Below are 24,887 nucleotides of genomic sequence, written 5' to 3' on the forward strand. Positions count from 1 at the left end.
TCTGCCACCCCCAGACATGCCCACACCGGCCCCGGTCAACCAATGGCGGCAGAGTCCCTCCCCGCTCTTGAAGCGCTAACCTCTAATCAGCCACGGAGGGTGCCTGAGACTCCGCCCCTCCCTTCCACCTTCCATCTGTCCCGGCAGCGTTACGGTTAACACAGCGATGCCCCCCTCCCCGGTCAACTCTCCGCTCATCTTTCTCCGCACAACAGACCCCGAGGACGCACAAAGCCCCGCGTGCTCAGCGAGGCTGGCCCCGGGGCCCCCCAATGGCTGCTCTGATAAAAGGCTGATTGATTCGGGCGAGGGCCCCTCGCGACGCCGCTCGTTTGTCACGATCTCTGGCAATTGATTCCTGATCCCGCCGACCCGGCGTGCCGCAGGCCTCAATCAGCCTCCCTTTCAGCCGGCCGGTGGCAGGCGATGTGGACGGAAGCGATGTGGACAGGGGGAGGGGTTTGGGGTTGGTCGCTTCAGCGCTGATCTGCGGTCCAAATATTTCTATGGGAAAACGAGCCTCGGCTGGAAGGCCTCCACGGTGCACGGGACGCAGTCCGGGGACCCGGAGACGAGACCAGGAGAGAAAGGTCAGGCATGGAGGCGCAGGGAGGGGCGGCGGGTGCAGGGTGGTTGGGGCGGCATCGCCGCGTTGCGAGGCCGCGAGAGAAGATGGATCGTGCGATCAGACAGTCCGTAAGCGCGGCCAGATGTCCCGCCGCAGATAAAAGCGTGAGCACTCGAAGTGAAACCATGCGGAATGGAAACGGGGGGAGGGGATATCCTTTCATTGTTATTTCTGTCTCAAGGTCTCCTCGTGTCAGCTCTAGAAGGGCTGAGAGCATGTCTGTTGGCCCTGCCCACCGCAGGGCCGGACCCCGGGGGAGCGGCCCCGCAGGCGCGGCGCAGCCAAACCGGGGAGGCGACATGGATCCCACGTGCCGACTCTCCTTCAGATCCGTGTCCTCTAGCGCACACGCAAGGATGCAAATACGCTTATCTGGCCCATTCCGCCGGCGAGGCCTGGCTAGGGTTGGCGCGGACCGGCGCAGGCGCCCGTCCCCTCTGCAAGCCCCGCCCACCCTCTGCCGGCTGTCTCGGGCCGCTTGCAAACGGCGGCCAGAAAAAGGGCCGTCAAAAACCCTCCCCTCCCCCGAGAGGCCCGCGCCGCTGTGTTTCGTTTTGTATCTACACTGTTAGTAAAAGTCAATATGTGTCCAGGGCTTGTCCGAGCAGGGCCAGCCAAGCCTGGGCGTCCTTACGGCTGAAAGTTAACCATTGTCTCCTACTCTCGCTCTCCCTCCCCATCACGTGGTGCACACGTGCACACATACAGACCCACACACCACACACATGCGTGCACACACACTGCAGAACTCATCAGACTGTGTGAGTCGAGCAGGCAGGGGCAGCGTGGCTGATCACACTCTCTGTGCGCTTCCCTGCATAAAATGCTCACCTGCCTGAAACATGGAACAAAAACAAAGATAGACACACACACACAAAACCCTGAAGGTATGCTTCACTCATGCAATCAGCAGGGACCTGCACTGGCTGTATCTGTAACCACCAACTCTTAACCTCTCCCCACCCATTTACTCTATTGTCCGTGCGCGCGCTCTCTCTCTCTCTCTCTCTCTCTCCCCTTCCCTCCCTCTCTCTCCAGCAGGGTCTCTGAGCAGACATGCCCCAACGTTCCTCTCCATGCTCCCTAAATCTGTGCCTGACCTGCTTCATTTGCCCGCCCCGCGCCCCATGCCTGGCCCCGGGTTCCCAGGCTCCCCTCCCCCACTTTTGTTCTCGGCGGGGCCGTCTAGGCCTCGGACAGGGCCCTGGCCTGCTATTGTTGCCCACAAAGGCCCAGCATCAGTGAGCAGGCGTCAGCTTGAAGGCAGGGCCCGGGACGAGCCACCGTTACCACGGAAAGGAGAGGAGAGCAGTGGAGATGAGATACAGGGGCAGTTGGGATAATGAGAAGCCCATCGTTATAGTGAAACCGGATGCTTTTTATTGAATAGCCGAAGCCCAGAATGGTTTTGCCGAAGGCAGACGTGCAGGGAGCTGGATTCGATGTCCAGGAAGCATCACGGAGTTGTTTACTGGCTGCGGGTGTCCCATGCGTGTCCCTGGTAGGTGTCTGCTGCTCCCGCTGTTGGGCCCCCCAACCCCCACATCCCGAGGATCATTCCAACCCTGCGTGTGCATCATTAAAAGCGCATCACTCGGCGAGTTACATCAAATGTTTGCCCTGCCCCCCTTGCAAGCCCTAAGAAATCCCTAAATTCACCCAAAACCTCCCAAAACTGGTGGGCCTTTCTTATCTAAAAGTCAGCCGAGCAAGACAAAGCTGCTTTATAAGACTCTATAATGCCCGGACGCGTATGCAGCTGGTCGCCTCGCATTGTCCGCAACGGCGCCACGGCTGAAGGGATCTGTCACTGCGGGACACTGCAGAAAAGTGCTGCCGCGGCGACGGGACTGTCATTAAGCGCTGATGGGCGATCGGCACTTTGATGCGGGGCCGCAGAAATCAATTACGAAAAGAAGAAGAAGGGAAAAAAAGCAGAGAGGAGAATTAGTGGAGTAAACAGCTTATTTTGAGCAAGTCCACTTCAAGTGTTGCATTCGCGGCCACGTGGCCACGTGTATGGAATCATGGGAGGTGCTCGGGAAACAACGGCACAAAACGCGCCAGGACCGCGGTCGGCATAAAAAGGCCTTTTCCTGACAGCCGTTTGTTCAAACGGCCCTGAAGCTCTCCGAAGAAAGGCCCACCAATGGCAGTGCGTGAGGTCACCGCTTTATGCTGGGCCGCGTCTGACCCTTGTATTGCGGCACAGATGCTAAATAAAGCGACACGGCCAAACGATTACCGAAAAAAAGTCTGGTTGACCTGAAATGACATAAAAGTATAACTAGTGCAGGAATGGAAGACCCACCCATGAACACACATGCGCGCTCTCTCTCTCTCTCTATAATGACACCTCATTTATGCTTTATATGGTTACAGATGCTTTAAGTGTCTGGCCCAAGATACGAGAGCCATAAAAGCAGACATCAGGGCCCCAGGCCCCGGGCCTCTGCGGAGCGCTTGAAGAGCGGTTGGACTGCACCGGCTTGTCTTACAATGGCAGCTTGATTACCAAGTGCTCCTCCTTCTCCTCAGTGTCAAAAGGAAAGGCCATCTCAAAGTCACTTAAACGGGAGTTATGCAGATTTAAGCCTTGTTTTTAGTAAGCAGGGGCGTCGGCATGAATATTCACGCTCCGTTGCCGAGCACAGCGGGCAGAGTAAGCTGGCGTTCAACAGGAGGCGGGGACTTGCGGTCCAGCCAGCGAGAGCGGCATCGCTGTGGCCCTGACAGTTGTGCACTGGTTGCTGGGCGAGGCGCATGACAGCGGGTTCGGAAGGAGAGGGGTGGGCGGGGCATAGGCGGGCGCAGGGGAAGGGGGTGGAGCCTCGTAAGATCGTTCGGCCACAGGGGAGAGGTCCGAACCAGATGGGGCGGCTGCTTTGCCCTCGCTGACATCGCCCGATATTGTGTGCACGCGTGTGTGTGTGTGTGTGTGTGTGTGTGTGTGTGTGTGTGTGTGTGTGTGCGCGGCCACTGTTGCCTAAAGGTCTGCCAGGCCCTGCTGGGTCCTCTAATCTCAGAATGAAAACACACACACACACCCACACACACACACACCCCGGTCTGGCCCATTACCCCGCGTGCCGGGAGGGAGGATGGAATTCTACACAGCCAGCTCTGGAGCGCCTGCTGGGTCAGGCTTTGGGGTTTCCTGTTACAGCAGAGTGCAGGAGCACACTGACACAGCGCCATTAGCCTCTCATACACACACACACACACACACACACACACTCAGCATGACTACGCTCCCTTTTGAATGCTTCTCCTGGGCTCTGAAAGGCACCTCTAACTGCTCAGGTAACGTGAGGGACAGCAGGCCAATCTCTCAGACAGGATGGAAACTATCTGCACGTAACACCGTGAAGCCAGGTCCTCGGCTCACAGCCGGATTTGGGTTTCACGGCGAACAGCTCGTGTGCGCGGGGAGCGTCGGGACAAAAAAGCAGGATGACCGAGAGCCAGGATGAAGGGGAATGCATAACCGTCTCACCTGGGCTGAGGGGTTTGGGGGTTGGGGCTCAGAGAGTTAGGGACGGGCTGGGGGAGGAGATGGGGGCTTTCCCCACCGGTCCAGGACGGGTCCAAAGCCCAGTGCTATCGGGCAGGGATGGTGGGTTCCGGTACAACCCTCCGGCCACCCAACAAGGGCCACGCGTCAAACATAATGACCCACACTGCTGCCATGGCACTGGGAAATAGCAGGAGGCCTCTGTGTGTGTGTGTGTGTGTGTGTGTGCTTGTGTACGTGTGTGTGCACATGTGTATGGGTTTCCAATGGAATGCATTACTCGAATTCCATGGGCACGCTGCCTCCTCGCCACAGCAACAAAGAGAGGAGTGTACGGACTTTGCTGAGAAGGAGTGTGTGCATGTGTTCATGTTCGTGTGTGTGTGAGAGGAGGGAGCAAGACGTCGATGGAAAAAACCGGGCACTGAGCCAAACTCCAGTGCTTACAATAGAAGAGAGAGAGACAGCCCAAGGGGGACGAGAGAGACAGCCCGAGGGGGACGAGAGAGAGACTGGACAGTGGGGTGGGTGTCTCTCTGAAGGTGAGGGCAATTCAATTATGAGAACAGTGTTGGGGGTGGGAGTGCATCTCTCTGGGGAGCAGGGTTAGTGCAGACATAAAAAAAAATCTGCACAGGAAGTCAACATGCAACATGAACAGAGGATGTAGGATAGGAAGAGGAGAGGGAAAGAAAGACAGGAAGAAAGAGGAAAACCGAGGACGCGAGATTATCCTCAGAGAAAGGAAAGGGCTGGTTAATATCATTTAAGATTATATAATGGAAGAATCCTAGGACGCGTCGAACAACGTCACACGCTAAAGCCTGAGCTCACGCGAGCAAATCCAACACCAGCGTATCCCAGGCTCACGGCCGACCGACGTAGCGGTGACACCCTCGCCGACGCGCCAGCCTCGCGTCACCTCCAATGCCGGGTTAGCGAACACAAACGGGATCCGGCAGACTGCGGTGGAGGAGTGCACGTGCAAAGGCAGGATATGTTCCTCCTTTGTGTGGCTCTCTTTTAAGTTGCCCCAGGACAAGGAAAGGTTTTAATCAGCGTGTGAAGGCAGATCCATCAGATATGCTAATCAGGGATCTTACCTGAACAAACACCCAGAAGAGCAGACTCATCCATCTTAATTGGGAGAGGCCTCGTTAAGAATGCAGGGGCACAGGCTTGGGGATGGGGAGATTAATGATGGCTTGGTCATGGGCTCTTCTGTCTTATCATCACAGACACGGCAGAATTCTAACAACATTTTTCAATGAGGAGACAAGACTAGTCTTTGTGCGCGTGCGTGAGGTATGATCGCGCACATGTCAAACTGGGCCTAGGGCTCGCACGTGGGACGTACCATTCCACGCGGTGTTACGGAGCGATCCGCGAAAAGTCGCCCCTGCAATGTGCCAGGAGGCGATCTACGGGCAAGCCCAACGTCGAGGCACAGGCAATCGCGTTCAGGGCCGGTTCTGTGTCTGGCTGGCGCGTCGGAAACCGGATCGCCGCTGAGGGCGGGGGCAGGGCGCGCTTTGAAGGCGCACACGGAGGCCGCGGGTCACGAAGGGCCCCCTCCGCTGTCGGCGGAGAGGTGGGCGACTATTGTGCCGCTCCGCTCACTTCAAAGCCGGGGTGTGTGTTTATGACACATGCGTAGTGTTTGAATTGGACTGAACTCTGTGAGACAGGAGCACCCGGGGGAATATAGGGAAAACCCCAACAACACACACACACACACACACAAAACCACACACACACACACACACACACACAAAACAGTGCCATGTATAGAAGGGATTATACACCAGAGGGGAAAAAATGAAAGCAGATATCACAATCTGTGGCTTCATTCTTTTTGCTGCACTCTTGTGCTTTGGGCCCCCTGGTCTTCTAGTGGGTGATTCTGTAACTGAAATCCTCACGGAAAGACAGAGACACCATCGTTCCCGTTCCTGCCCAGGACAGGATCCCCGCGGCAAGGACGGGACGGTGGCGTCTGCCGGTGGGTCGGCAGGCTCAGCGATGGCGCGAGACTTCCCAGGACAAACCCCGACCTGGCCCAGATTACAGCGCTGAAGATTACCCCCAGTAGGACCAGGTGCTGCCAACTCGTCCGAGTCATGAGCTGAAATCACGATGGGCTGTGTATTCCTCCCCCCTCCTACGCTCTTGTGAAGCAAAACAAAAGCGTCTGAATCGTCTCAGCGTGACACAGGTGAAAAGTTGCGAGGAGACCACAGAGGAAGCTAGCATGGCTCAAAGAAAGTGTGATGAGGTCAACTTCCTGTGCAGGCGTCGTTCTTCGGGGAAACCACATGCACCGAACGCCCACCCAGTACCGCTATGACATGATGTCGACTTCAACGGAAAGTGATGAGACGAGGAGGGGAGGGGGGGCGGGGGGCATTTATGAGTCACTGCTCCTGTGTAAACCAATCTGAAAGCCTTACTCAGCCAAGAAGCTCACGATGGTCAATGCACCGTCTCAATAAAATATCTCAACTGAAATGTTGAAATTTAGCGCTGGTGGGACCATGCACCGTTAAGAGGATTATGGGTAAGTGGGCTCTCCTTGCCGCCAGAACACCGGTAAACGCCGCCTGCCCTCCAGACACCCCAGCTGCGTCACCTGAAGCACCTAGCAGCTAGGTGAGTCGGTAAGGCAAGCGTGCACGAGGGACCCACACACACACACGCAATTACGGTATTCATGGTAGTCATGAATATTACTTTAAATTGAAGGGGACCTCAGCAACAAGAGAACACACGTCTCTGGGTCGGCTTTAGACCAGACATCGAGGTAGTGAATGCGGAACGCCCCCCACGGCGACACTGAAGCCGGGCGAGCGCAGACGCCGCTGTTTAGTTGCCAACCAGAAAACCCTAGCGCGAGACGATGGGGTCTGCGCAAAACTCCCGTGCGCCGTTAGCGGCGCTACCAAAAAAAAGAAAAAAGGTCGAGAACCGGCGTGGCTTGGCAGGGCCCGCGAGTGCACCACCTGTCATGCCACCCTGCTGCCGCCTTCTCTGGCAAACCAACCTGGAAGACTTTTGTTACGTAAAGGGGAGGGGGGTGGAACTAAAACAAAGCTTAAGGGTTCGTGGAAGGAATCAGAATCTGACAGTTTTAACTGTGGTTTTCACGGCTGGGCCGCGATGCTGTCGTAGGGGGCGGGTTTCTTCCTTCTGAAGATAAGCCTGCACACTTTCAACACCGATTTACACGCCGATGCTGCCGCTGCCTTTTTCTGCTGCCGCAGCGGAAAAGAAAAATGCTTAGCGCTCACTCCTTCTAAACAGAAATTATTATACCGGGCCAAAAAAAAAAAAAGAGACTTTAATATCTAGGCGCCGACACAGAAAAGACAGGGCAAGGGCTGATGTGAAGGAGGGGCGGGCCGATTCATGGAAAGGCCTAGCATGCAGTTGCGGGACGTTTCCTCCGTGGACGTTTCCACCTTACGGAGGACGCTGCCAGCAGCCTGCGTCAGGCTGTCCGGTGTTCTTAGCTGCAGCGGATCTCGCCGGAGACGCGTCGCTACCGGGTCAGCGGCGCCTTCACCTCCACGATGAACGCGAACGCAAACGTGCACGACACAGAGGAGAAACCGATCTGGGGGCGGCGCTCCGAGCGCAAAACGACTTGCGAACACGGAGGCTTCTGGCCCGTTTGTGCCTTTACCACATCCATCTCGACCCCGCTGATTCAAAGCCAAAATAATCGAACACAGTGACCAATTATCGAGTTGCCTTGCGCTGGCCTTCATCACCTACAGCATCGCGTCTGTAACGACAAAGCGTCTTTGTTGACTGGGCTTTACTGAAGGACCGCGTCTTCTGTTTGTCTGCTGCGCCTGGAGGCCTCTGCACACCCCCTCTCCTTTGCTTCTACAATAACTACGCCCCCCCCCCCCACTTCCAGGGGACTGATCCTGTTACTCCATGACCAGGAGCACAATCCCCCATTGGAGCGCCCGCACCCCGCCCCCAGCCCGGCCTGGCCTACGTGAGGACCCGCCGCATTCATCACATTGTCTTGCCCTCTAATGCGTGACTTCTGCGCCTGGGCTTTGGCAAAGTCAGGTGTAGGAAGATGACCTGGAAGTACTCTGCCGCATGCTTGTCACAACGAGATGCGACCGAGGGGGGCAGGACTGTACTTGGCCGCCATGTTGCGCCCACGTACAAAGACGCAAAGCACCGATCGTGGCAAGTCATTGCTGCAAAAAAAATTGTGACTTTGATGGAACACCTTTGGAGTTTTAGAACAGCTATCCCCATTATCTTAACTGTAACTGTAAAAGTGTATTTATTTTGTTTATTTCTTTTTTGGCAGAGTAGTAGAATGCCAGGGTCTCACGGCCCTCCTTCTGGAGGACATGGTGAATTACATTTCCAGACTGTGCCTGCCTCTTTGTTCAAATGGCGATTGGGAATGTTTTGAAATGATTTTGTGTGTGTGTGTGTGTGTGTGTACAGACCTATAGCCCAGCGGCTATGGCCCACATTAATCAAGTTGGAGAGTGGAGGGGTGGAATGAAAATGTGTGTGTGTGTGCGTGTATGTGTGACAGGGGAAGCCCCCTCTCTGCATGTTTGCATGTCTGCTGCTGCTGCACTGACGTGTTGATGACTGTCAGCCCCAGAGTCACACAGGCCTGGAAGACTAATGAGGGGTCTGTCTCTCTCTCTCTCTCTCTCTCTCTCTCTCTCTCTCTCTCTCTCTCTCTCTCTCTCTCTCTCTCTCATACACACACACACATTCCTTCTCTCCCCTCTTCTGCCTGGTTATTTACCCCACCTTTCATATTTCACTTTCCATCCCTCCCCCTCTCCCCCCCCTGCAGTCATCTGTTCTCGGGTTGCCAGAGTGAAGTCTAATGGGTTGCAGCAGCTCCGGCATCCTGGGCTGACCCCGTCCCGTCATCAGGCCCGTCATCAGGCCCTGGTGAAAGTGGGACTACACCCACCTCCCCCACAGAGGAGGGACCACCGATACTGCCATGGTGCACACCTGCAGCGACATGGTGTGGGAGGCTGACCGGCATTAACCAGACCGAAGCCGAAGCTCGGCCACATCAATATTTCACAAAGTGCGTCTCGTTAATGCAGGGGGGAGGGGGAGGAGGCGCTCTCGACCTCCCCATGCAGGACTGGCAGGAGGAGCAGCGGTGAGAAGCCTTAAATCCGCAGCGGATTTAATACTCGCGTACGTGTGCAGGTTTAGGCCAGGCCTTCCCCGGGCCCGTGCCTGGAGCGCAGGTTGACGAACGGGCCGTTCGTATGTCCTCAGCTCAGTTGAGATGACACAGGCTGGCTGCACCCTCAACTCCACCCTCTGCCCTGAAAGCACCGGCGCATCACGTCATCTCGACGCACGTCTTTTCCCGGAAGGCCACTTTAGGGCCTTTTGACGGTTCCGCGCGGCCACGTGAAAGCCTGCAGCAGCTCCCGCGTGCCCCACGGAGGCGAGGCCGCTAGTGTTCGTTTACCTCTGCCCCCGGAGGCTGGGTGGAGTCTTGTGTTTACACTCACCCAAGCCAAGACCGGCCACCACGTGCGTTGCCGGGAGCAGGAAGCGGGGCAGAGGGCCCGGTCCACAGCTAGGAGGGCAGGGCTGGGGTGTGTGTGTGTGTGTGTATGGGATCTTGAATGCTCAAGGCCACATGTTTGGAAACACATCAAGATGCCAGACATTCTAACGTCCACTCATAACTCACTGGAAAATAATGGTGGCAGTATATCCGTGAATGGGGCCGCCTTCAAGAAACCTTCACGTCCCTTATCTATACGGAAAAAAAGCATGAGTAAAAGTGCGTGGGTGCATGTGTGACGGTGTGAAACCGGGTGTGTGTATGTGTGTGTAAAACTCACTCCATATTCATGGCTTCTTCATTGTCTATGTGCAAAAATAAGTTCCAATCACAATCAGCGGAGTCTCTTAATTAAATCACATGTGGCCTTAACACTTAACCAGTTGCCTTTACACATCGGTTATTAAGCCAACTGGACCATGTTTTCAGCTCTTTAAATATTCATGAAAGGGAAGCCCTTCACCATCTGTGAGCAAACAGCACTGCGTTGCCTTCTAGGCGATCTAAAAATAAAAAGGAAAAAAAGATCAAAAAACAAAGAGGATAAAGATGTTTTTATCCGGGTGTAGCGCTCCACCGGTCATCCTGAAAGAGAGAGTCGAGAGTCTTTTCGTCATTCGATAGTAAACCTTATTAGAGAAGCGCGATGACAGAGCGCGACCGGCCTGGCGCATCAGCTCCGACCGGTGGTGGTAAAACGCGGCCACGGCAGCGTAATAAGAGGAACGGCCGCTCGCGACCCCAACGCTGGCCGCTCGCGCAGGGTTTTGCGCGCCGCGCCGCCAACTGGGGCCCTTTCTTTTATCGCCTTCTGGCAGGATATTTGACCCCATCTCCAGCGCGCATTATGCTTCCTCCCTCATCCAGACCGAGAAAATTAAGTTTCCATGTGAACTGGCCACGGGGAAAAAAACAAAAAAAACAAAAAGGAAAAGAAGAAGGAGGAGGAGGAGGAGGAGGAGGAGGGGGAACCCCCTCGCCGCACACAAAATCTCAGCTGGATGAAAGGGCCAGCCGTGGGGGAGGGTGGCGCCCGGAGCCCTGCTCGGGTTTCCTGCACTCCCTAGTTTAGTGTTACGGCCCCAGATGTAGGGCCTCTGCTTCTCTCCGGCGCCCTGGCCCGAGCGCTCCGCTACAGCCCACCTCCTTTTTGCTCTCTGCCTCCGAGTGAAGCCCGCCTGCCCGCCCCTCCCTGGCGGCTCCCTTTCCCCACCGACTTCCCTCAGAATTCCTGTGCCTCTGTTTGGCAACCGCGAGCGAGGGTGCTCCTGGCGGGCACGCCTGTGGGCCGTCTCGCCCGGAGCGCTGCGGTCTTGGTGGGGTCCGGGCAGAGGGAGGTAGAGGGGAGACACCCGCCTTGTGGTGCCAAAACAAGAAAAGGTGGATTTGCAGCAGTTTAAAGAGGGGAGAAATGTTTATGATTCACAAGGTTGGGGGCAGAAGGGTTTTTTTTGGGGGGGGGGGGGGGGGGGGGGGTCACTTCACAGGCCCAGCTTCTTCTTGCAGTGGTATATAAAAGCATTAAAGGTTTCGCTACAGCTCAGGTACGTGGAGATACCAGCATAATCGTCGACTGCTTGTGCGTGCAGTTCAAAGAGAACAGGCTTCTATGGGAACTCTTAACAGGTAAGGCTCTTCATCCAGAACATGTGAAGGACAGGAGTGTGCATGTGGTGTGTGTGTGTGTGTGTGTGTGTGCCTGCATGCACGTGACGCGTTGCGAGCGCATGTGCAGCTGCGGGTCCCCAGGAAGCCGAGAGACAGACGCAGCCACAGTGAGAGTCGCCCAGTGGCCGCACTACAGAGGAGGACGTTACTGATCAACCCCGCCAGACTAGTGCCGGGCTCCTCTGCCGCAGCGGGCGTAAGGTGAACATTGATCAGTGCGTTCGGGATGGATGCCAAACACAGCGTGGAACACGCACACTCCTCGTCGGTGGGCTGCAGAGCCCATACAGACGTGGTGCTGCATGTTTAGCCATGCCCATTCTGTTTGCGGGACTGCTAGCGCTGTGTGCTGCCTACTCCTTAACGCACCTTTTGTTTCCACTCGGGCTACTGGATTCCCTTTTTCGGCCACTCCGAGATTTATTTTTCCTATCACGTTACTCCCGGGCTCCGCTCTGCGCTCATGTCGCGGCAGGGAGGTACCTGGCTAACCCCTCCCCCATGTCCAAATTAATTTCCCTCCTTTGATAAAGACTCGGAGGAAGACAAAGTGCTTAATGACCGTGTCCTTCAAAAAAAACACAAAAAAAAACCCACACACACGGACTCCTAATAAGTGCAAAAAGGAAATTTGTTTAACTGATTTTCTTTGAGGCTCGCAGGCATGGAATTAATTACCTTGATTAAACATTGTCGGCACGGGCGTCGAAAGACGGAACAGAATTAGCAGTCCCTTGTTGAACTTGTATGGCTCTGAATGAGATGTGTCCCGATTACAAAGGCCAAAATGACGCCGGCGCTCACAAGGAGGCGGCGAGCTAAAACAGGCCTGGTGACATCACGGCGAGGCCCAGGCGCCCGCCCAGCTTCGCCCCGCCCCGCCCCGCCTCGCTCTCCTGCGTGAGATGGTTCCAAACTGTCGCTTGCTAAGACGTTTTCTTTCGAAAGTGGCCCAAAAAGCAGCACAGAAATAGCTGTGGTTTGTCTTGGGGGGGTGGGGTGGCGGTGGCATTGGACCAAGAAAAAAAAAAAAGTGCCGCGGTGTATGAGATCAAACCGTTGTCACGACCGAGACGTAGGCCGCGTCTGCCGCGGGCGCGCATGGCTTCCATCGCTGGAATGCTCCGCGGTTTCGCTCCGGAACAAACTCGGCCTGCGTCTTTTGAAGGAAGCGGCCTTCCGAGAACAGATTCCTCTGGAATTAAAGCTAATAAATAAGGGTTGAAATGAAGGGGGACAGGGGAGGCTGACTGCTCCCAGCCACACACACCCCCCCCAAACCAAAACGTGGCAACCACTGAAGACGAGAAGCCAGCTCCGCTCATTCCTAGAGAAACCACCAACACCAAAAATGGCCATCACAGGCCGAGGTTGGAGAGAGCGAGATCTTCACCACAGCGAACGTCCCCTTCCTTGCCTGTGCCGGACTGGGATTCCGGTGGAACTTTTTAGCCCCCTTGCCACCGTAGGAGGTTCCATAAAGACACACCATCACGGCTTTGTGCTTTTAACAACCCCCTTCCCAATACCAACATGCACACACACACACACACCTCCTCTCTTTGAGAACTGGGGGTTTCTACAGCTGGGTAACAAAGCATGACCCAGTAATCCTCACGCCTGACTCAAAGCTGCAAGCTCCTCATGAAGGACTTCATAAGGCCCAGTTTCGCGCGCAGGGGGGGGAACGCAAAGACAAACCGGAATTAATTCTTCTGATTAAGACGGAGAGAGCCGCCGGTGATGCGCTGGCCACTGGCCGGGCGGCCCTCTGCAATGCCCGTGCCCGCTTGGCCGGAAGGCGGAGTGTGAACGCCCAGCGAAGGCGTTAAAGATCAGAGTGAGGACTTTCTACACCTCGTTTGCTTCTCCTTTGTGACCCACCAGGTTCAAAGAGAGAGGAAGTCCAGACACGAGGCAAGGAGGCGACAAAAAACAAACGGCGAGAAGAAAGTCTCATGCTGATGTTTGGCTCATCTACTGTGAGGATGAAAGAGAAAAAGAACAGACCACACACCCACACAAACAAAGTGCAAACAGCACCATGCGATGCAACAACACAGGTTTTTCAGAAACCCGTCACCAGGAAGTAGAATGGCTGGGATCATTCAGAACGCTGACAGAGCAGTACGAACGTCCCCTCGGGGTAATCCTTCACAACACCAAAACACTTTCTCTGTGTAAATTTGTAAACCACAAAACGAATCACAGGCTGGGTTAGCTCCTCCTACACTGCACTGCCGATACCTCTCCAACACCTTTCACTGCCCCCCTGCCAGGTTCTCAGCGTGTTCTGAATAAAAACAATTCAACATTTCCCTCCCCATTGGATTCTAAGTTGCCATAAAGCAAATGCGAACGTTTTCCCTTTTAACCATCAGTGATTACACAGTCCGTACAGGCTGACCTGAACACAATGATGGGAAGTTAACCGCAAAGTTACCATTCTTATTCCACTATAGTTATAATCTCTATTTCATTATAAATAAATGTTTGTATTATGTATTTGGTCAGCTGGGCCGATGGTATGAATAAAAATAGTAACCTTGAAACAGACCCTAGGTTTAGTGCTGAGGAACTGAACGTAAAGGTATCTGTGAGGACCAGGTTCCCGGATGAAGGGAACCTTTCAAGGTTGCTAAATAAGGGCCCGTGGTTTTGTTTTCTTTTTTTCTTACTAGAGCCGAGTTATCACATTTCCATGTACGCAGGGTTTTTAAAAGGAACACAGTAGATCTTTGTGAGAACAAACCCAATCGTGGATTCTTTATTGAATTAGGTGTATGTGTGCGTTCACAGGCCATCTAACTCGCAGGTTTAATAGGGTTTCAGAGGAGCCCATAGCTGCCATTTCAAGAAGCACACACTAAAGCTGGTCTCCTCACAAAGGTGGGTTTTGTTTTCTTGTCACTGTGCCCTTTGGAAAACACAGGCCTGCTCTATCTTTCTGTAAAAGGTTACAACTTTGTCAGTTCTATAAATGCTTGGGCCTTCCTTACCCCGTTGGCTAACAATTAGACCATGCATGACTTTTTCTGTGCATTCTTTCACGACACTACGCAGGTTTAACCAGAAGTGCGGGTGAATTTAGCGTCAAATCGCTGCGCACGTCCATGTCTCGGTTGCCCTTCTCTGCCATTCTATTCACTACAATTTTTACTTGATATAACTTGATATAACTCTGTCGTCTTGGCCATTGAGATATTTTTTGCTGACTGCGTGAGGTTAAAGGGGTTTCATACGTTACAGACGAGCACGGAATAATTTACTGGAACAATATACAATCGTTTTAAAAACACGGATCAACCGGAGGTTCTGCGCTATTCCTTTGTCTAAATAAAGACTTATACGAGGGGAATTTGAGGGTTTTTTTCTGCGTTGACTGATCAGAGCCAATCCGTTCATCCGCGGAGGGGGGGGGGGGTGCTATTGTGTATCGCAAGAGCCACCGGACGACTGATTTTACTAAAACAAACTGTCTTCCTTCTATTAGCGAATGATTTTCGGTAGAAACCGGGCTACAAGCGGAATAAGTGTCCACGAACGGTCTTTTACTTGCGTGACTAAGACAGATACGCGTCCTTTGTCCTGACCAAGCAGCAAAAAAAACAAAAACACACACACAAAAAAAAAAAACAAAAGCCATGAGATTTGGACCCAAGCGGATTACCCTGGAATTAATTATAATAAGAGACCCAATAACTGCCGAGGTTGGGCCTACGGTACATTTTTCTGTAAAAGACGATAAAAAGCACTAAAAACAGATGACTCTGAAGGTACATCGACAGCAAACGCAGCGAGAGGCTACAAAAGAGCTCGTGAGCACCACGTTTGTGTTTTCTTCGTTCCAGCATAGGGGGGGGGGGGGGGAGGAAAATGTTCCTCCTCGCCAGATCCCATCGTGAGCCTCCAAACGTAAAGACCCAGTCGAGTTTGCTGGACATATCCGTGTTTTTTCTCTCTCTCTCTTAAAAAAAAACCAAAACAAAAACAAAAAACCCCAGCCCGCTCGTCTTTTCTAAGCAAATAAGCAGTTTAAAAGTGCCACGGGCGCAGCGCGACTGGGGAGGCTGGCCCTTTAATCTTTAAAGCTCCGACGACGGAACTGCGCTACGTTCGCACGACTCACGGGGGGAAAAAAACGGGACACGACCAAAGGTCTCCGACATTAAACCGACGCAACACTTCTGGTAGCTGAAAAGGGATCGCGTTCGTCTTTTTCGGCACTATTCGGCGGAAAGGAAACTTCCTGCGTTTCCAAAGCGAAGCGCATTCTACCGTTTTCCGAGAAACGACCGAAACCCGTTAAAAAGTAAGCACAAACACGTTCGGACGCGTTGTAGCGCGACTCACCGACTTGCAAGACATTATCCACACAGCCCGTTTCCAAAAGCCGAATTCCCCGACGAAAAGGAAGTCCGTCTCCCGTGCTCCCCGTGCCTGCGCTCCCCGTAGGGTTGGAGAGCCCTCCGGGAACAGTCCCGGAGCTGCCGGGCGCGCTCGAGCCCCCGGCAGGACCCTCCTCGCCCGCCGCGCGGCACTGAAACGACGAATACATGCATATCTCCCTCTCGTTCCTCGGGAAAGACCAGTACACGATGCGACGTTGGACCGGTTCGGGAATCCGTTCGAAGCGCTCCTCCACCCTCTCGAAGGCCCATTTCTCCGCCACGGCCTTGGCGGCGCAGTCCAGCAGGGACTCCGGGCAACGGAAGCGCGAGTTTGGGAATCCCGGCCCGGGCCCCGGCCCCGGTCCTCGAGGAGCAGGACGCAAGCAGGGTCGCTTGCTGGCCGGGGGTAACGGCAGCTGGAGCGGCGGCGGCGGCGGTAGTTCGCCACGTCCCTCCGCCATGACAACCGAATAAACACTAGCGCGAGGACCGAGGCTCGAGCACCGCGCGACGGGGAGGGTAGGGGGCGAGAGCGGAGCTTTCATGCGTCACCAGCAACAACAAACGCGCTCTCCAATCGCGAGGAAGCGCCGCACCGACGCCGCACCCCCCGCCTGCGACCGCGCGGGCGCGCGTCCGCGGAGTGACAGCAAGACCTCATATTGGGCAAGTCCCCGCGAGGCGGGCGCTTCACGAGCCATGCGTCGGAAATATTTTGGTTTTCCGACAGGTTTACTAACCACGACCTTCTTTAAATATTTAGTAGAGTCGATGGGACATATTAAAAGGGGGGGCTGTATTTCTTTTTCAAGAATTCATTTAATTAAGTGATAATATCTGGTATTAATCAATGTTTATTGCATACACGTTTTCTCTTGGTTGAAGGTTGAAATGTTTTTCTTTAGTTATTGAATTTTTTTTTTTTGACAGAATGAATGCTGCCTTACTATCAACCTGTGACGTAATCTAATCACCTTTCACCAAAGCTTATCACCTTGGCTCAAAGAGACGGCAATTCACCTAGACAGACAAAGCGAATGAATTGCAAATTAAATTCACGCTGGCTTCTTCAAAACACACGATGTTCCCCGAAGGTCAAATAAACATCCACTAATGTGCCCCATAACCTATCGGTCTGATGTTAGTGGGACCTGACGTTCTGCGCATAAGGCCGGTGTTTGTAGAAGTCACTGCTAGCACACAGGCAGACAGTTTAAAGTGATTTCACGTAAGGCTACACAAGGTGCAATACAGTCGTAGGGAATACAACATCCAAAATGAGATGGCTGAAGCAATTTTGTTGCAATGTCATTTTGAACTGTTTATGTAAAATTACTATTACGCTTTTATTACCAACGCAATGCACTAGGATCATATATGTTACTTATAAACATTTCACTGGTACGAATGCTCCGAGTAGAGTGTGTGAAAGTGTTTGTGGCTGTATAACAATCTTGTATGTCATCCAGGGGTACCTGTAATTTCCTTTGAGGTGTACATTTCACCTAGTGGTCCAACAGAAATTGTGCGTTGAGAGGAAACTTGTCAGCCGTGGAAAAATATTTCACACATGGCCTGGCTGACTGTAATGGAGAATATGGAGGACTTACATATGTGACTGGTGGTTTTTCCATGTAAAATCTGTTGTTCTCATGTTCCTGCTTCAACTCAATTTCTAGATTATTTTTTAAACATGTATTATAACAAATTTTCAGAAGGGTATCTGATGACCGATACATAAGATGTCACTGAGATACTGTTTTTCTAAGTGGTCTGTTCACATTAGCTTTGTGTGGGAATGTATGATCCAGCAAGCCATGAATAGAGTTATGTAGCTGAATTGGAACCGTTGGAGTCCACACACCCAAGCCCCCCTTCAATAGCTTTAGAGACACTTGTATCCTCTTTTCAGTTTCTTTCTCAGTTACATCGCCATAATACACACACCCACCCACCCATCATCCCCCCCCCCCCCCCCACACACACACAAGTGTGAGGGCCTCTCACCTCCCTGGCCCCTGGCAGACAGTGAGAGGCTCTGCTGCAGACCGCTGTTGTGGTGTCTCTTTTCTCCTGATGAGCCCCTGCCTCTTTCACAGCCCCTTGGCCAACAAGCTGCTTTTTCTCAGTCTGTTGAGATGGTTTCACCTCATTGTCCTCAAAAATAGGGAGGGATCTTAAAAGCCTCCTCAGACCTTTGAAGACTCAGCGCTTTTGGAGTCCAGCTGGGAGTAGGGTAAAGGATGTGAAAAAAGAGCCTTCTCTCTCTCTCTCTCTGTCTCTCTCTCTCTGTCTCTCTCTCTTTCTCTCTCTCTCTCTCTCGCTCTCTCTCTCGCTCTCTCTCTCTCTCTCTCTCTCTCTCTCTCCCCTCACCATCATGGGTGGCCCCTGACTGTCCTACTGGTTATCTCTATAATACAGCTCTATAATACATGCCTGTATGGAAGAGTTACCTTTTCATATTGAATTCAATTGGTTGTTCATAAAAAACTTGAAAGCGATGCAATGTCCACTCCAACTGTTCTGAGTTTTTGAACTGATTCATGTGTATGGCTACACAATACCAGTCATAAAAGTCTTTATACACAGACAAATTTTAAAATTCCAAAATTCCGTTGTAATCCAATTTTAATTTAGATGGCATAACTGGGTGCTCTCCCAGTTAATAATACAATTTCATACACAGAATATAAATTATATGCAATTATATACACAATGGAGTTTTCATAAAGTGGTAAACTGTTGCAATTGTGCAGCAGTATTTTATTCATGGGGAGATTTCTTGTGACAAATGAGAAATTGTTCAAGGTTTTGCACTAAAAACATTTAGACCCAGGGTGAAATATGTCACTTCTTGCATCTACGTCAGCGGGCGCTATTATTACAGTGACGTAGCAAACGCTGGGCCCCGGAGGCCGCGTCTGCCCGTGTAAAACCGTGTTTGTTTGTTTGGTGACTCTTCAGGAGTCCGACCCAGCAGGTGTGGAGGGGAGAGGTAATGAGAAGGCTACGTTTTGCCGGCTGTCATATCCCAGCATGCCCTCCGCTGTCTAGTCGAGTGCGCCGAGTGAAAGATGACAAGCTGACAGCATGCCACACAGGATGCCATGCATTCCGTGAGTCGTGTGAGCGCGTGCATGTGTGTGTGCGCGGGCGAGCGGGCGTGTTCATGACAGTCTGAAAATGGAGGTGGTGTCAGTTTTGGTGTTTTTCAAAGGGCCTTGGTACCTTGGTATTAAGGGATGTCCTTGAGGGTTGAGACATCATCTCTCTTGCCTGGATAACCATATGTTAACTATAATTATTATTTGTGTGCAAACAATTTTCCAAAGGACACATTTCCATATTTGACCATTGTTAATTAATTACTTTAAATCCACAAGTGCTTGTCACTGTAGGTAGTTACAGTGATGAAATTTGAATGAAGTGTCTATTTCTTTCCACGTAAGCCCAGCGGATCATTACTGGGGGAGTATTCTATCCACCCCATGTTGCCACGGCTGCACGAATCGAACAATGGACAAAAACCTAATGGAGGATGCTACCAGTTTCCAAGGCAACGATTATGATAGATTTGGGAGGAAAAAAGACAGGTAATTGGAAAAAGATTGATGGGGAGAGAGGTAGGAAAAAAATCCCATCAAAAGAAGTCTCTTTGGGAATAACTGTAACACAATGAGAAGGCCCACATTCTTTCAGCCGTCATGATCCCACTGTCCATGTTTTTCCAGATAAAGGCACAGCTTACCGGCTTTGACACATGTGACACCTCCAACACTCCACCACCATGCATAGGGAAATAAAGGATGCGGTATAATCTGCCGGCAGTAGCGTTAGCGTTACAGCCCGGGCAGCGCTGTCCGGTGAGGCTTTGCACTTCATATTCGAACCTGGTCCCCCACTACTGCACCTTCGTATCGTGTGACCCCTACACCCACCACCCCCGAGGGCATGTCGACACGTCACGACCCCTCCCCTTCCTGTTCCTTCCACAGGCTCTGTCTAAGACCTGGCGTGCTGGCCCCACTCAGGGTGAGGATTGGGCTGACTCATTGTCTGAGAATGCAGAGCCACCCTTACGCTTGGACACTCGGGACCTCAGGCTTCCGGGGCTGAGAGTGTGAGAATGGCGAGAAGCAAGAAGTGGATTTTGAAATTTCAGACGTGGGAGCACCACAGTTGCACTGTTTACCCTGGAGCCCTGTGTGCGTGCGTGCGTGCGTGTGTGTGTGTGTGTGTGTGTGTGTGTGTGTGTGTGCACGTGTGACGTTAGAAAGGCTCAGGCAGGTTGCAGCCTTTTTTGCTGAGCGGCGGTTGGCAAGGGGAACAATACTGGTGTTGATAAAGGACCCAGCTACACCTGTAGAGCTAGATTTTATCACGCAGGGGCCTGCTGTCCCCCCCCCCCCCGGAGGGGCCTTGCTTTCAGCAGCCTATCAGGAACAGTCGAAGACTCTGGTGAGTCAGTGTTGAGCAAGAGAGAGGAGCAAAGCTTGCTCATGTGTGAAACGCAGGGAATTACCTCAACCCTTTTGTCTCACGCTGCCGGGCCCAGCTAATGCCTGCCAGGCATTCTGGTCCTGCCACAAAGTCTTCGCCACAAACAATGGAGCAGATAGCATGGAGCTTGGCATGGAAAACCTATAAGGCTTACCCTCTTTGTTCCCTGTGGAGACAGGTTCCTTCTTTCTCGTGTTCTCCCTGTCTATTTGAGCTGACTTGCCAAACCGTGCCCAGGCCGGGCCCGGCGTTTATTGTCCGGGTGGCGCGGTGTCTACTGCGGAGCTGTGGTGTCACAGGCGTTCGTGTGCCGGCCCCCGAGCAGGTGCTTTCAGAGCGGTCAGAGTGTGACTTTGCCGTGCCAGACTCTCCTCACGAGTGTGCCTCTTTCACTTAGGCTAATTTCCTCCGCTCCCGCCTCCCTCTCTCTCGCGCGCGCTCCCGCCCCTCTCAGTCCCTCCATGTTCCCAGAGCGACGGGGCCTAATTTACGACGCGGCCCCTATCACCTTGCCGGCTCGCCGCACGCTCTCGGCTAGATCCGTGGCGTTAACACCTGAGGTGACAAAAGCTCTTAGCCACTCTTCATGTATCTTCCTGCTCCCTCCTCTTCTCTGCCCTTTGAGTTGGGTCCTCCCTCTCTCTCTCTCTCTCTCTCTCTCTCTCTCTCTCACGCCAGCCCTGGGCGATCTGGAGCTGCAGGACGGGAGGCGGTCTCCAGAGAGAGACCAGCTCAAAAGAGAAGGTCTGACCAGCCAGGGATGTCAGTTGACGGATGGGCGCTTTCTACAGGCCGGAGCTTTTTGATTGGCTGGCTTTGGGGCTGTATTTCCCAGCAAGCCACCAATGTGTCCTGCGGGGCTGAAGATGCAGTGTGTGAACTGCAGCTGGTTAAAAAAAATAAATAAATAAATTTTAAAAATCCCAAAAGAAAAGAATTGACAATCTCACACTTACCAAACAACTGAAGAGAAAAACGCATTTAAATGCCGCGGTTATTAAATGCGTGCACACATTTCGCCTTCCGCATTCACACGAAATATCTTATTTTGCTCCCTTTCTTCGTCTCGCGTTCCTTGTCTGGCCTTTTTCAGGCAGGTAATGGCCAGGCTCTCAGAAGAAGCCCTCCACAAAGAGCCCAAAATGGCTTGGGAGCTGGCCAGAGTAAAAAAAAACCCGTCGCCTGCCTCTGGCCCCGCGCATGTGATTGCCTGGGTGCTTTCAACAGCGTTAGTAGGGTGATTTTATGCCCTGCAGGCTTCGAGGTTTCACTCGCCTCTGTGTTGTTGATGGGATGGCTCTCAGGGGCCGACGGGGAGGGCCCCGGGAGGGAGGTTGGGTGGGTGATGGAGCGCGTCGCATGTGCCTGAGCGAGGTGGCGTGTCCCCCCGCGTCTCCGGCGCACCTCATTTGCATGTTCGAATAAGTACGAAACAGCGATGGAATCAATGTCAGTTAAAGGCCAGCGAATTAGAGGAATGACAATGAGATGTGATTGCCTGCGACGCGGTTTTCCATTTTTGGTGCAACCCTAATTCCCCAGATACCAAAGTTTCATATCCCCCCAGTCCCGGCCCCCGGCATAATAGGCAAATTTGTAACAGTAACACCAACACACACTGAGGCCAGGACATGGTCTTTTGATCTGGAGGTTTATCCGTCTGGTCAGTGGCCCTTGAAGTCTTGTAAAGTTTCTGTTTTCTCTTTTGAATATGTACATTCGCAGCTCTCTGGCAGACTCTGCGGGAGGCTTCGGTCCTGACCCGGCCTGCTGTTCCTCCGTACGTGTGCTGGATTTCACCTCGTAGCAGGACGCTAGTAAAACATTCTCACTGGCTGTGGAAAGAAATTACATTCCAGGTTTCTTGTGTTTCATTCTGTGTGCTGAGAACATGATCTCTGTTAAGTGACGTGCGATGGCTTATAAAACCAGCGTAGTGTGGCCGGTTTACAGAGCTGATCGTGTCTCGTTTTCTCGTTTAAGGTGAACTGCTGGACTCTCATCTGGAGACGTCCTTAGATCGCACGCAGTTCTTAGCCGTTGCTGTAAACCGAAAAGTTCCAAGACGCGTAGAGTGAAACAGCCGATCGTTCACACTAGGCGTGCTGGGTACGAGGTGTCCCTCGTACTGACATATGTGATGACCACAGGTAAATCCCTCGCTGCCATCAGACAGGTCGCAGATTCACATGTCGACCATGGCTGGCAGAGGCCCGGTGGTTGAACCACAGCTGCTGATGAGGGTGGGAAGGCGTGGAGAGGTCTGAGGCTTCTCCTGATGCTAGCGAGCAGAGACAGCCATGAACATCCCTCGTTAGGGAGCGACAGGTAAGGAATTCCTGAGTCATTCTTCATCCGCTCTCGTCAGCAGGATCGCAGGAGCTCGTCCATGTCATTCCGCAAAGATTCCTCCGCCACACTCGCCACAGTTACGGAGAGCACGCACCTCTCAGCCTCTTGTGCGCGCAAGAGTGTGCATGTCCAAGAGCCCCGGGCAGAGCTTGAGTTCCTCGCAAAAATAAAAAATAAATCGCAACGGTGCTGTGAAACTGTACTTAATCCCTCACCTGCCATCTCCGGTGCACGCCAGTCCGACGAAGCCGTCAGGGGCCAGTTCCTGCTTCCCGGATTGGATCCTGCCCCACTTTCAACCCCTCTAGTCCACCAACTGTTAGGAACTCTAACATCGTGGTAAATGAAAGATCATAAATCACGCACTATTCATAAGTGAGTCCTACCAGACCCTTTAGTATTGGCCGCTGTCCTCAAGGACCCCCAACACGTCCGCCGCCTCAACCCCACCGACCGCTGGTGGAACTTGGCCTTCGCCGCCCCAAGTAACCCCTCGATCTGTCGCCCTCTGCCGAGCGCTGCGTTCTGGACGGCTTCTTTAATAGCCGACACCCAGGGCACGGCCAAATGGTCTCCGTCGGCCCCCGTCAAGCCGGACCATTGTCTGCCGGAGGAGCCACCAGATGGTTTGCGCCAGATCGGCCGAGGTATCAGTTGTACAGCAGGGCTACCACTGGGGATATCCTCTGCAGCAATTAACTTTGGTTACAATTGAGAAACTGACGGTACGGTCCCGAGCCTTTGTTTCCTAAAGATGGCTTCCACACAAGGTTGTTATTATGCGCTTCAAAACCCAAACTGGTCCATTAATGAGCTAGCTGCTCTGGGCGCATATGTAATATTTAGAGAGAACAGTACTGGCAGGAGTAGAGAGGTAGAGAGAAAGAGGGAGAGAGAAAGGAAGAGAGAAACAGACAAAGAAAGTAAAGGAGAGGAAGGGGAGTGGGCAAGGTGTGTCAGCAACCATCAGTCTTGTTAATTAAAGGTTTGGTGCCCATCTTTCATAGGGTCCTCTGTCCACCACACCATTAAATACACACTCCCACACAGCACACACACAGGGCCATTGTGTGGGCCTCAGTTGACTCGACTGTGAGCAGGCGTTCAGGAAATGCCATATATTGACATTGGAATGTCCCCTCGGCAAAACGAGCCTATTTGTCACCCTCCTGCTCTGACTCTTTCCATCACAGCCCCATGGCCGGGCGTCATGCGTGCGCGACAGCTTTCCCGAATTACTGATGCGTATCTACCTGAGCATCGTGTCAGGAACCGGGGCGTGAGCGGATTCATTCCGGATACGGATGCACGCAAACATGCGCGAGCACGCACACACACGCATACACACAGAGCAAGGAGGGGTCGAGAAGGCACTGACCCTAGTTAATTAAGTGACTGGGGAAAGGGAGAGAGGAACAGGATAATTCATGTGTGATATGGAACTCCCTCTTTGTAACCACTCTTCCAGGCAGAGACTGGATGGTGGGGGTTGGGCTGTTTGGGGGAGTGGGCCAATGTCTTAAGAGTCTTTACCACAACTAAGAGGACAGAATTCCTGCAGAATTCAGCATGGCAAGCTTTGTTACAATGTGTTTGGACATTTTGAACCACTAATAAGTGGTATATAGGCTGAAACCTTCTGCCTAGTATTAAGAAAGACAATCCCTGCAATGTGGGATTAACACATAAGCATGAATACTTAAACATGAAGACGTCAGAACTGTAATCTCAGTGGGAGATTATTGTGAATCTTGGAGCTCTACCTGAGGTATCTGCTTGTCATCGGTTTTATTTAGGAGCATCAGCTGTGGATTAGGCCATGAAGAGTGTTTAGACAATCCAGAGAGAATCCACATTGTTTAGACCTTCCAGAAGCCTTCCAGAGTGTTCTAACTTCAAGCCAAACCAACCGTAGCGTATCAGCTTCAACTGGTATCTGTAACGCGATGGCTCGAGTGCTGCAGGGTGCAGAGCAGAACGCACAGACTTCCTCGACATGGACAAACATTTAATTGAAAGACAACGGCACTCACATGTATTACAAACAATGAACGCAACACGGTTAACACTGAACAAACACGATGAGCACGGATACATTTAACAACGACAAGAACATTTAACATTAACATTAACATGCTACATTAACACATTACGTCAACAATAACTGACAACACTGCACACAATGACAAGAGTTTAAATACACAAAGACTAACACAATACAGGTATGTGCAGGTGTGGCTA

The 24,887-nt window shown here is 52.6% G+C and overlaps 1 protein-coding gene across 1 annotated transcript in view; it reads right to left on the bottom strand.

Moving 5' to 3' along the window:
- Window positions 1–17,716, bottom strand: part of zswim5 (zinc finger, SWIM-type containing 5) — a 33,933-nt gene extending 16,217 nt beyond the window's left edge. Inside the window, exon 1 of the mRNA XM_035528242.1 lies at window positions 15,757–17,716. Within this exon, the coding sequence (XP_035384135.1) occupies window positions 15,757–16,339 (583 nt within the window). The 5' untranslated portion in view covers window positions 16,340–17,716. The remainder of the gene's footprint in view (window positions 1–15,756) is intronic.
- Window positions 17,717–24,887: the final 7,171 nt, after the last annotated feature.

Source organism: Electrophorus electricus, chromosome 7 (assembly GCF_013358815.1).
Source record: "Electrophorus electricus isolate fEleEle1 chromosome 7, fEleEle1.pri, whole genome shotgun sequence".
Lineage (NCBI taxonomy): Eukaryota > Metazoa > Chordata > Actinopteri > Gymnotiformes > Gymnotidae > Electrophorus > Electrophorus electricus.